The 13939-nt window shown below is 37.3% G+C and overlaps 1 protein-coding gene across 6 annotated transcripts in view; it reads left to right on the top strand.

Annotated features, from left to right (window-relative positions):
• Positions 1-13939, top strand: part of PTPRM (protein tyrosine phosphatase receptor type M) — a 443671-nt gene that overhangs the window by 95224 nt on the left and 334508 nt on the right. For all 6 annotated transcript variants that reach the window (XM_050971530.1, XM_050971533.1, XM_050971531.1 and 3 more), the window contains exon 2: positions 5069-5191. In XM_050971530.1, the coding sequence (XP_050827487.1) occupies positions 5069-5191 (123 nt within the window). The remainder of the gene's footprint in view (positions 1-5068; positions 5192-13939) is intronic.

Here is a 13939-nt window from a genome sequence, read left to right as displayed (position 1 = left end):
TTTACCTAGCTGAAGTTAGTTTACGTGAACCTTTATTGGCTCAACCATTTATTAATTTCATAGAAGGAAATGGTTTTGAATTAGGCACTTTCTGACATCACCCCATCTATTGTATAAATTATACAGTAGACCAGACCTTGATACAGGTTTACAGGCAGAAGTTGCATTTTTTTAATGTTAAAAATTTCACATTTATTCCTACTCTTGCTTTCTCTGTTAGTGAGTTTATAATTGAGAATGGCTTATTTTCCTCTTTATGACTCCTTATCTTCTCCCAAAGGAGAAATTGGTTATTCTCTGTTGGGATGGTTTGTCATCTTAGAGGCACAGGAGGCACCCATTTTCCTAATGCTGTGTTTCTCAAATCACTTTCTGTTGTCATGAGAGTGTCTAGATAGGATGATTGTCCTGAGCAGTAACCCTTGAGGATAACTGACTCATTCACAATCTTAACAACTGCAGTTTGTCATGGTTTTTCAGTTTTTTCAGTTTTCATTTGCCTTTTTATGTTGTCCTGGTGAAGTGCTTGGTCCACTGCTCTTGGATGCAGGCATGTACATGCCTGCAGGAGGAAATGCAGTTGGCTGAGGAGTGCTATGTATTGGTTTGGGCAGAGGCTTCTTCTTTGCTATGGACAGAAAGGGAAGATAAATTTCCTAATAGGAGATTAATCTTTCCTTGGAATATCCATGGCTCCTGATAGGAAATGTGGTCTAGGCGTCCCAGCTTCCAGATCAGATATCAGCATTTTAATTTTTATTTCAAAGTATAGCTACATTGCACGTAGAGTTAATCAACATAAACCCATTTCCAATAAGAAACCAAAAATAACAGAGACAGCAGAATTCAGACTACTTTTAAAATAATAAGAGATAAAGAAGAATACTAGGAAAATTGGGGAGTCAGTAAACTTATCTTCGGGGTGCATGTATTCTGCATCATGGTACTATGGCAGATCAGAAGCCATAGGGCTTTGCTGTAAAGAAAAAATTGATTTTACCCCAAAGCAGGGCCATTGCCTCAGTTCTGATATGCACTTATGTTCCCTTCTGTTGCTAGCACTGACACTCAAAAGAATTTTACTAGTTTTAGCACTTGCACACTTGGCAGCAAATTTTTGATGGAAGGTATATATTGATCTGAGATTTCCGAAGTATATCAAATCAACAGAAATAAAGTAGTGCCCAGCTTAATTTGAGGTTTTTTCCTATGTTACTTTTTGTCACTTAAAGGATTTGCAGCATCCTAGTGTTTGCTAAGGTATTCTTTGAGAATGCTTCCTAACAGATGTCAAAGTCTGTAAAACACAAAATAGTTTGAATAAAAATTTATTCAAATTAGGAAAAATATAGTGCATCCTTCATCCCTTTTACTTTAATTGGTTGCTTTCATCTTAAATTATATTTCTTGTTTAAGCTCATAAAATTTTCAAGATCTGAAGTAATTTAGCCAGCTAAAATTGAAGCATTCAAAAAGGACTACATTCAGACAATGGCATAGTTATATTGAACTGGGTTCATGATGGTTAAATGGATAATTGCAGTTGAAAGAACCATAGGCTGTAATAGGCTGTGTTGCATCTTGTGCATTTGTCAATTCAGTTCCTCTTGGGAATCCAAAAATATCTGTAAAATGCAGCACAAGCCAAAGAATCTTAATGGGATATGTATCTTCTGTTTTACTTATAAATACTTTAGTCAGCATAGAGTTCATCCTTTAAAATACAGTTTGGCCATCCAAACTGTGATGTCAGTATAACAGGCAGGGAAATTGCTTTGCTTGATTAAACTGTGTAACAGCCAATATGTATTTTGATTATTATTATCAATTCTAGTAGCAAAAACTGAGCAGATTTCTCAAGTGAGCTGCTGAATTGTAAACAGTGGCCTGTCTTGGCAGTGGCTCGTGTTTCAAAACAGCTCAGTGATGAGAGACATCAAAGACCTGATAATTGCTCAGATTTTACCAGTCTTTTTTGATACCATGGGTCCATTTCAAGAGCTGGAAACCTTGTACAGTAAGAGAAGCATGACTAGAAAACAGAAAAAGCAGTGCAGTTGCAGCCAGGAGGACTTCAGCAGAGGCAAATGGAGGTGTTTCTCTAAAGTTAATGACCCATTTCTAAAGAGCTTCATCTTGCAGTATGGTCAGATGTGGGAGGCAGAGCTTACAGGAGTTGGTTGTAAGTCACTAGGATCTTTGATGGCTCTTAATTTACAGTAATTGATTCTTGGCTGATTTAGCTTTGCCAGTTTTTTGTTGTTTGTTTTCTTCCACCAAGATATTCTGTGTTACAAACTTGCCTTTACTTCCAACACCCATATATGCCATGTATGCTATTTTAATCTGCAAAAGACTTCACAAAAACTCATGGCTGTGCAAAGCCTTTATTAGTATTCATCTTCATCCTCAGTGTCTCACTATGGAAAGAAACATGGCTTGACATCTGTGCTTTTATTGATCTAATGTATGCTGGTCACTTCTCTGGATAGGTGACTGTACAGCTTGATTACACCTAATGATACTTGCTGAACTTCCTTTATTAGTTGGGGGTGGAAGGCACTTAGGAATTTAAGGAGTTCAGAAGTTTCTTTAAAACTCTTCCTGTAGACATGAAGATTTCATGCCCATTTTGATGAAGTTATAGTAATAGCAATAAAACAAAGTATGTAAATGGCAAAGATGGAAAAAGAAATACTGAGAGTGTGATTTAGCAATAGACTTGCAAGAGAAATGAAGAAAAAGAAGCAGCGAGAAAGGATCCTGTGTTGAGAGGCAAATGTTCTAGACAAACAGAAATGTCATTCTATTTATCCATATTTCTGACATCTTCCTAATTCATGAGAATGGTAGAAAGCTTTAAACATCTGTAATCACAAATCTTGCCTTTTCCCCAGTATTGGATATTTTGCAGTGCTTGGCTGGGCTTCTGGATTTGAGGAAGAAAACACTTTATACTATTTTGTCCTCTTATCACTAGAGATATGTTTCATGCAATAAAGTGTGGGAGCTATTCCATATATTCATTGGTCCTGGTTTGAATTGTCAACTCTGGTTTATGCCAACATCCATTTGGATATATATTTTTTGCCAAGCTTGACTACACTGCAGACTGCGCAACTTGGTGTTTAAAATCATGTCTCCTATTATCATTAGCAGTACTTTGGCAAGGAAACTACCCTTCTGTTTTAATTTTATAAAAATAAACAAATATATCTGTTAAAGTTGATGTGCAGCTTGTATGTCTGAAACTTTGCTTGTGGTGTATTTTATGAAGTTCGAAGTAATATATTTATGCAAGTAATTCAAGTACTAGAAAAAATGTGTAAATGAGTGCCTGAATTTCTAAGCCCTCCCTCTGGAAATGTTGCAGATGTTATTTAATATACTCTATAAAAATCTCATATATTTCTGAATTTTTTTTTTTACTTCAGGAGAGAGAGTTTATATCTCTTGTTAACATTGAGGCAAAATGTTTGGAATTTGGAGTTGGGAGTTTTTTTAATGGGTTTTCTGTTCCCATTGGATTATCTAATTTAATCTTTTGCACTTAAATTTGTACAGAAAAAAGCAGTTTCCAGATGCACCGATTTCCCTCATATACTTAGATGTATTGGAGACTTCCTATAGAAAGATATTTTAGAACAGAGTCTAGTTCTAGTACAGGATGACTTGTATTTGAGGGCAGGGCAAACATGGTCTGTCTGTAAAGGCCAGTGTAGTGTTCTCATGATTAAGAGAAGAAAAAATTAAATTTCTCGGTGATTCCATATAAAAAATTCCTGCTAAAGCTTATATGCATGCAAAGTTTTTGCTATGAATCTCAAATATACACTTGGACTAGTTATTAGGAAGGCTGGTCTTTAGTTAGGCAATATTTGTCAGGTGTAATGGAATTTTGTCTTCTACTTTTTGATAAGTGTTGTGGTTTTAAGCCCTGGGAAGAAATTAATTCCATCCTAGTGAAAATGGGACAATATGGTATTCTGTAATGCCATTAATAGTGCTCTAGGAAAATTCAGATTTTAAAAGTAATTTTTAGGCTAGATTTTGTCTGTTTCCTGTTTTAATATGACTTGGCAAGGCTAAGCCTACTGTGCCTATGAACAGATAGCAAAGATGATGAATAGCCCTAAAGTTTAGTTTTGTTTGAACATCTGGAGAATTTCCTTTAACATGGACAGAAATATCTCTGACTAGAGTGATATTTATTTTCCAAAATAGGAAAGATGTCATTCTTCATTGGAGTGAAACATCAAATAAAACAGAATTTTGTAACCCTGTGTTAGTTTCCTGTTAGATGACAAGAGTATAAAAAAGCCGAAGTTTCCTCTGTACCACAGGAAAAAAATGAATGCTTTTCTTTTTTCTTCTGGATAATGTTAAATTCCATTCTTCTAAATTTGGGACATTAATTTTTTCCCTACCCCACCTTGGGGGAGTGTGAGCTTTTATACCATGTTACTCACTTCTAATTTACTTAAAAGAGAGTGAGAAAAAAAGAGGAAATAATACTGTTTTCTTTCAGAGATTGTAAGACTGAGCATAGATTGACATTTTGAGATAGATGTGCTGTGTTGTGCCAGAGGCACTGATCCCATAAACAGCCATGCTGGGACCTGTTCACAGTGCAGCACACCTGGGGAGCACCTGGGTTTTCCCTTACTTGGAAACCAAGCTGCAGGAATGAAAGCTGGTGTTCCCACCCTTAGAGTTTTCTTCTGAAATGTAGGTCCTTGGGCATTCCCTGAAGAATGTTAATCCTGCAGTCTTTTAATATTCTGATTTTTACTGCTATTACTTTGCTTTTTTGGATTTGATACCTGGGCATTGGATCATAAGAGAAAATTTGTCTGAGTTCTAAATTTGCTCTTTTTTACCTTTAGGATTTTGTTTTCATGAGAAGAAATTTTATGCCCTCTCAGAAAGTGAAGATTAGTAAATAAAAATAATTTGTATTAAAAGATATTTAAAAATTACCCAGCCTGCATTGAATGCAGTTGTTAATTGGAGGTTCATAATCTGTTACCTGCCTGCCTTAATTTTTACCTTTGTGTTTCTTTAACAGGGTGCTGCACTTTTGATGAGCCTCTGAATTCCTGTGGCTACAGCCAGTCAGATGATGATGATCTCAACTGGGATCAGGTGAATGCGCCGATGAAGCCGTCCTTGGGTCAAGGGATGCCATCGGGTTCGTCTTTATTTTGCTTTTTTTCTTTTCAACATTAGATTGTGTGTTTGTCCACGGTTTATTAGCAGCACTGTTCTTAAAATGCTGCTTCATCTGAGTCTGGTTAAATGGAATACTTAGATTTCCCAGGTGATTTATATGAGGAATATTTTGCAAATAAATGGTTTTGCTTTGTTGTGTGGGGAGTATAAATGTTTGAAAGAAAAAATCAAAACTTGGGGTTATTGGGGAAGGCCAAAAGAAAACAGAAGGGTGACATGAAAATGAATCCGAAGCAGTACTAGAAACAGGCAGACAGGGCTTAGTAAGTGAGAAAAGGAAGATAGACTTAGGTATTTTCATTGAAAGATATAATAATCAAAATCTGTTATAAAAAGTTTGAAAGAGAAGAAGAAGTGACCGAAAAAGCAAAGGTATCCCAAAACAAAAGATCTCAATATTATGCTCACTGAATTGAAAAGATAGTTGTGGTATTATTATTTAATGTATTTTTTCCACTGCATGGAATTGGACCTTGTTCCGTAGCAGCAACCTGTGCATTCTGCTGAACTACAAACTCACTCTAGTAATGTAGTCATTGTCTTAGTAGTTCATCCACAGAAGTATGTAAAATCTGGCCACTGGTTTCAACTGTTCACTAGCCTAAAAATTTACCAGTTGTTCTTTTTTCTAGTTTTTAGCTAGGTTTGGTAAGACTTCTCCCTCATGTACTGATCTCCATTTCCTGGGATATGATTGCCTGCCGCCCAGCTCAGTATCTGCTTTGGCTTTTATAGACTAAACCTCAAGTGACTATTATCACCTTTTTGCAAAACCAAAAGACCACTAGATAAAATCACTGGTTGTTGCATTGTGGGATTTCTTCTGAATTAATCTCATAACTTAGTGTAAATATATCCATAACACTTGAAAGCATTGCAAATGAATGTCCCAGTATTTCACATCCCTTTTAATGAGGTCTTTAAAGGACCCATAAGGTACTTAGGTGTTTATATAAAATCTCTTCCAAAGTTGTTGTTCTCGAGAAAGTGTTCCTCCCTTATTTTTGAGTAAGGGAGTTAGGAGATAGACAAAGTGAATCTTTAGAAGGGACAGTATAAACAATATCATTCACTTGTTTAAAAAAATGGCTTTCAGTCTTCTTCACTCTAGATTTACTAGTGTTGCCCTGAGTTGTGGATGACATCTTATCTAAGGTTCATGAAGTACCTCTTACACTTTGTTTCCTCTGGCAAATGCAGGACTCCCAAATTCAAGATGGATGTTCAGTTTATCTAAGTTCTGCCATTTGGATCATCATGCTAGATTAAGTTCATCAGCCTAGATAAAGGATGTTCTTTCAAATTCCTTTTTAAACTGGCTTTCACCCAGTGGTCTTGGCATATACTGCTAAACATTTCCTGAATTCTGTTTCATTAGTGCTTGATACTGTTGCTCAAATTGGAGACGACAGACATAGTTTATCAGCCATCTTGGCTGGTGGTACAAGATGTGCATTCTTTTTTTCAGTCACACCACTGGAATTCTCTTCCTATTCCAAATTTCATTCATTACTCTCTGCACTTGGATTTGTGAAAGCAATTGTTGGTATGTGATGTTCAGTCTTCTTGGCAGATAGAAGAGATTTAAATTTATGTTCTGTTCTCTGATGACCACAGGCTTGAAGATTTTTTGGTTTTTTTTTATCAGTGGCAGGATTCTAGACTAGGGACTGGCATGTCCATAGAAGGAAAATGATACATGTAATTTTATTTATCAGATGTCATACAACTTGTTTCTTATTTATTTTCTTGTGTTTTTATCAGAAGTCTGAAATAATGTTCTGATGATCTAATAAAAATCTATTTAATTTGATAACAAGTTCTATTTACAGTTTAGGGAGTTTTATTTCTGCCCATAAAGGAAGAGAAATATTCTTTTGGAGCATTGGGTCAGAAGATGAACGAGTTAGTCTGAGGAGGGTTGAGGATATTGGTGCCTTAAAAGGTCAAAAACCCCTTTGAGAGGGAAAGAAATGCTCATTTTTTGCAAATGAAAAGCACTGTGTCTAACGGCATGATTTAGTTAAGTGGTATCTAATTTTTCCTCATAATTTCATCTAGACAGTTTCTTCTTGTTCTTGTTCAAATCATCTTAATGATTTTAATTAGTTTTCAGTTAGCCTTAGCCAGAGGGTTATGTGATACACTTAAAAAATGATTTCAAGTAGTTTGTCAGCAGTTTCTGAGCTACATATTTAGGAAGAAATAACTTCAGATGATAATGAATAGAACATCTTAAATTAATGGTTTGTGGGGAATTCTTGGCTTGAAAGCAAAATGCTTTATGTAACAATGTTGTAATACTAGACTGAAACAAGAACTCTCAGTTCTGTACTCCCTTGTCAGAAGAAAAAATTAATGCACATAACATTCTTAATTTCAGGCAACATGCTCCAGTGAGTGAGTTGATGTCGATATACAATTTTTTTCATAATTTCGTGACAGTCAGGGGGAAGTGCACAAGTTACTTGATTTCTTTTAATTTCTTTTAATCCACATGAGAGTGTTGAGAGCGTAGCTGCCCTTCAGATAGATAAATACTTTAGCTTGATAGGTTATTTCAGTGGTACAAAATGTCATCTAATATTTATGAGTATGTGTGCACTCTTTAATGTACACACAGTTTACATGTTTGTGAATATTTGGGATCTGGTTTTAGATGAAAATTGCTAAACTGTATCAAAGGTAATGATGAAAAAATCCCAGAAATGTTTCTTACAGTGGGCTTCAACTTCTGTTAGATTGTTACAATAGCGCAGAAATACGTAGATATCACTAAAGTTAGGGTGCTAGTGTTCTAATTTCTTTGATAAATATAAGCATGGCTTTTAATGTGTCAGTATTAATCTGAAATTGTGTTGAATAGACCCAAAAAGTAAGGAGATGTATGAATTTCTGTATATATTCAAATGAATTAAATGAATGTTGTTAATCCACTGCTCTTCTCTTTCAAGTGTCCTGTGAGTCAGACAGAGTAAATGTTGTTTGGAAGAGCAGCTCTTCCCATTTCTCAGCCTGTCTTCTCCTTGTCTTTCTGTTCCAAGAATGCGTGCTTAAAATAGTGTTCACAGCTGTAATTACAGAAACACTTAGTCATTATTAATGCCATCTTGCATTATCCTATGGAACAGTTATAGCAGTTTGATATTAATGTGTTTATGTAATACAGATTTACAATTACAGCTAACTGTGAGCCCTCTAGTTGTAGCCCAGTAAAAATGTCTTCAGAAGAATATGCCCAAACAGTAGATTACTCTATTGGCAAGGTGTGAGCTGCAGGAGTGGGCTCTGTGAGAAGAGGTCAGGGATGCCCCGTGTTGGACACACCTGAGCACCGCCACTGCGCCTGCCACTGGGAACAGCTGAGCTCCTGAAGCACTTCTGGGATACAATGTTTAGGAAAGGGTGGAAGCCACTGGGCAGCAGCTGTTAGAGAGAGAAGTGAGAATATGTGAGAGAAACAGCCCTGCAGACATCCCAACCATTGCCGGAGGAGGAAGAGGAGGAGGTGCTCCAGGCAGTGGAGCTGAGATTCCCCTGCAGCCTGTGGTGAGGCAGCTGTGCCCCTGCAGCCCATGGGGGTCCATGGTAGAGCAGAGATCCACCTGCAGCCTGTGCATGACCCCACACCAAGAAAAGGTGGAGATTTCCTGAATGAAGCTGCAGCCCATGCAGAGGAGTCCACACGGGGCAAATTTTATTGCAAGACCTGTGGCCTGTGGGATCACTGGAGCAGGACTTTCCTGAAGAACTGTGTCTCAAGGAAAGAGGTTGTTTTGGGGTTTTTTTTGAGATACTTGAGTGTGTACTTGTGTTAGTTCAGATACTGCTACAGTAAGTCATCACTGACAGTGATGCAATTAGAATTTTACTGATTACTCCAAGGAATAGAAATATTGTCAGGAGTCTTCTGTGATTTGTCATTTACTGGATCTAATTTCTGTTCGTGTCCATGTATTTTTTTATGAAACACTGTGTTCAGTTGTGTAGAATCTTTCTATGGTGTGTCCCAGTTACAGCTGATTTTTAAAGGACAGTAGTGTAATTTTTATGTGATGCAGTGGTTGGTTTGATACCTCTGAGGGGATGTCACTGCATTTGCAACAAGTCATTGGCATCAGCCTTTCATTCATTTTAAAACAGTTCAAACCCAAATATAAATGAAATCTTCACAGGCTACCATTCACTGTGTTGAAAGAATGCTTCCTGTAATGAAGCTTTCTGTGTTTAATACAGTGCTGGTCACAGCCAGGATGAGAATTCTGTTTGTGCTTTTTTGGTGATAACATATGATTTTCATGGCTATATGTGATATTTTGAATGGCCTACTATGCTTATTTGTATTCTGAATGTGTACTGTTGCTTAATGCCTATGCAGTGTCTGCAGAAAATGCTTATAATGCTTATATTATTGTTTAAAATGGCCTTTTGATACCTAGTAACCAGACATGCAGAGCTAGCAGATATTCTATAAACAAGGCAGTGATTCAGAGGAGTATTTATTATTATGGAATGTGAAGTAGTTGTGTGAAAAATGTACATTGTTGTTTAATTGTGCATAGAAGAGTTGTGATCCATTTTAAAAGACAGATAAAGTGATCAGTCTGCAAGTGTGAGTTCAAGCTAACTGCAGTGTTTTACTGTGTAAAATTATCATTCTTTGATATTGTGCTTTATCATTAAGCCCGTTTTAGCACTGCATTGCATTTTTGTTGTATATTAGCAGGGATACTTCTGTTTGCATTCATATTGAAAAAAATGAAATACATTTCTTGCTCAGTCCCGTTTCCCCCATATTACTTTAAATAGCTGCATTTTTAATTCATTTGAATGCTATCGAGGGATAATATAAAGTATTATCAAGGTGTGGGAGTTGCAGCTTGCTCACTGTGTTAAATTTTTTCATAGAATTTTTTAGACCTGGAACAGCAGCATGTTATTTTATTGCACACCCAGGTAATAGCTGCAGCCATTAAGGACATGCCTTTTGGCAAGCAGCTCCAGCTTCCAATTAACTGTGGAAGTTAACACCAGTTGCTGCTAATATGGAGCAGCATGGAGGTCACACAGAGCAAACCACCTGAGCAGGGAGCCACAGCAGCTCTGTGCTGCCATGGCTACCGTGCCAGCACTGGAGGGGTTGGCTACTTTAAAAACACACCCAAAGACTTACTGAGTGCTATGCTTAACAGGTCTGTTCAACAAGAAAGATGCCACCATCTATGTCTGAGGTATTGCTTGTTGTATGGATCATTTTTGTAAGTTCTGACTTGACATACAGATTTCAGCACCTGGCACAAATTCTGGGTTTGTTACAAATAGTGAGCATCTGTCATTCTTGCAAGGGGAAGTAGATTAATCAGCATCAGAATCCCTCTTTCTGAATCACTGATGAACAATGTTCCTAGGTTGATTAGTAGGTGAAGTACACAAATTATTATAGTGTATTTTGCCTGCATGCCTTAGTTTTCAGAAGATTAGTGCTAGTGATATACTTAACCCTGTGTTGTAGATGTTCTCATATATGGCTTTTAGTTTGCACATTTTAGAACAAATTATTTTGAATATGAACAGAGTGATTTATGAAGTAATAATGCCTAAGATAGATGACTGATTTGCAGATTTTCATTTGAAGTAACATGCTTTCTGTAGTGTTCATATCTGTAACTTCAGGACAGCAGTGTTCTTGTTTTCTTATGCATTCCATCAACCATCTCATATTTGAGTGCAGAATTGCAGAACATACTCCAGGTGATGGAAGTAAGCGGGAGATGCTATATTAAAAGCCCCAGTAGCTGATAAAGATTAGTTCAACATATAGGATGATGTAATAAATTATAGCACTTTTTAGTGTTTGGGGAACTATCCTCTTCTGTAGAAGACAGGCAGAAACTACATGAAAGATCTGGGAAGTCACTTCTCATCAAGCCCAGAGTATTCTCAAAGCAACCTGGAAGATAAAGTTGACTGCTGAGGGTAATTCTGAGTAGCACCATGTAGTGCCACGGAGTGCTAACCAAGTCCTCCAACCTAATTCACTGACCTTGCTGAGATTTCATATTTCCTGCTGAGGTTATATCTAACATCTGCCATCATATATGCTGAGAAGCAACTAACATAATAAGCTAGACCCTGGAGCTGGGTTTGAAATGGTTTTCTTGACAGCAAAAACTTTTGAGATAAGAAAGTTCTTTTTTGTTACACATCAGAAACCCAGTCTCCCTCTCTGTCTTCCACCCATAGTGCCAGACACTATCATGCTGGTTAAATGCATCAGAATCGAGTTTTAGATTTCCCTGCTAAATTTAAAATAGATGTATTCTGAATAACTGGGGGTTTGTTTGTGTGTTTGTTTTTCCTTCCTGGACTCCTCATCATGAGTTCATTCAGATGAAGTAGAAGTATTCCAGCATGAGAGAGGAAGTTAAAGTAAGAGAATCCCAACAGGAGAGAGACAAAGTGCTTCATGTTGTAAAGCTAGTAAAAACATATGTTTTGCCAATACCTTGGGGTGAACTGGCATTTTTGAAGTGGAATATTGTCTGGAAAAGAAGAATGAAGTTAATTCTGGTAAGGACTCTTGGTTCAAAAAATACTACATGGAGAATTCTCTTTCCTGGGGATATGCCCAAGACCTGCAGAAGCTGAACCTCAGGACACTCTAATCTAGGTAGTTTGAGACTGTGGTAATATAAACCAAGCAGCACAAGCTCTAGTGTAAGGTTCCCTAGGGACTCACTCTGTGCTGAAGGCATGTTACTGCACCCTGCCGTGGTGTCTTACTGAAACCCCAGCAGTTTCTGCTCCAGTTTTAGCAGACTTGTATAAAGTACCAGTACAATTTTTGTGCTTGTTTGCCTGGCTGTTTTCTGTTGAGGAATGAAAATACTTTCCCAGTTTGAGCAAAGCTGTGGCCAGTAAAAAGCCCATGAATAAACAACAAGTCTGAAGATGCTTCTGTAGGAGCTGCACTCACTGCATTGCAAGATCAAGAGAAAGGAGAATAATCAGAATAGTCCTAAATAAGCTTTTTCTTGTTTAGTAATTAATCTACTGGAAAAAAAGCCTCTTAATTTCTTGCAGTCTTCAGGGCTTTTCTTTCAGTCTCATGCTTATCCCATTAGATTTCTTCTCATCCATCCTGCCCTTTAGAAACTAATAACGAGTGGATCAAATCCTTTCCTTGCATCTGCAGGCTTTAAATTGTGGAACGTGACTGCCTCCATTTCAAAACCTAAGTCAGTTGCTGCCCGAGTTAGTAGTTTATCTTTTAAAACAGTTCTTCTATATGACAAGATCCTAGGCATAGTGAAAAGTGCCAGTGAGCTGGAGACAGACTCCATGACTCCTCTTTAGGGCAGTAAATGTTACACATTTTTAGGAAATATTTTTTTAAGGTTTTTTTTTTTCAGAAATGTAGGAGGTATTTTTTGTTTCAGTTAGATTTATGGGAGATTTTTCATACCCTTTGACAGCACTTAATTTGTTGGCAGGCTTTGGTATTGATAGTGTGTTGTTAGCAGGTCTAGTTGTGACTGTAATAGGAGGGGCCAAAAGGTCACTGATCAGAGGCAGAGGTTTTTAAATGCTGCATGTGGCTTCAAGTGCTCCCAGATGTCTACACTTCTGCTCCCAAGTTGAGGAAAGTCATGTGGGAGTTTGTCATGCAGGAAATGTAGCGGCAGATACATTACTGCAGAATGGATGGATTGGTTTTTATTTTATATGTAAGTCTTCTGCTATCTGAAGCTATTTTATTTCCTAGAATTTCAGACAAAGTCTTAATCCTTTATAGTCATTTGCAGAACTCAAGAGCCAGGGAAGGAGCAATTACATGAACTTCATGAACTGAATTAAAGATCTCAGTACTTTTTTCCTCAGTGTTAAAGCAATATACTTATTTCCCTCACCAGCTGACATAATGCTTTCTCTATCTAGCAGTCACATTTCCAATCAACTGCTTTTCAGTAGCGCAAAGGAAAAAAAAGCTGTCTGGACCTCATTGAAAATGTAATGATGTACACAGTCATTTAATGAGAAAGCAGGTGCAGGTAATTATCCAAGTCATAATGTTGCAGCAGCTAATAACATCAAATATTTGTGATAATTGCAAGCAATTGATCACAGTTCTGTCCTTCTCATGTGTAACAGATTTTAAAAACACTTTTCAATACACATGTATTCATGTCAGAACATGGAAGCCACAGATGCACTTTTCTCACCAGTAGGTCCATGTACTGTGATTTTTCATAAGGTTCCAATATGTCTGTTTAAATTTTTACCATTTCACTTTTCCCCATGACTTAGAAGGGAGGAACATCCTTCTGCCAGATTTGAGTTTTCCTGATTCTCCTGTACTCTTACAGGCTTTACCTGTTCTAGATGTCACAGTCAACTCTTGTGTCATTCTGGTTTCTGCTGGAGCCCCATGTGAATCCCAGTGTCATGCAGGGGTGGGGTCTCCCAGTGCCTGATGTGTGTGCAGCTCAGGTGTTGTTCTTCCCAGCATGGTTTTCTCCTGCAGTTACACAAGAAATAGATCAAAGACACAGTTACAATGGGATGATCCTTAATGTATTCCCTTACTTATATGTTGAGAGCTACAAAAGAAAGGAAGGGAATGGAAATTTGCTAGGGGCAAATTCCTTTTATGCCAGGCCTGTGTGATAAGACCACTGCTCGAAGGAGTTCAGAGATGCTTCTTTCT

This window comes from Serinus canaria, chromosome 2 (genome assembly GCF_022539315.1).
Source record: "Serinus canaria isolate serCan28SL12 chromosome 2, serCan2020, whole genome shotgun sequence".
Lineage (NCBI taxonomy): Eukaryota > Metazoa > Chordata > Aves > Passeriformes > Fringillidae > Serinus > Serinus canaria.
This window is presented reverse-complemented; position numbering and strand designations above follow the sequence as displayed.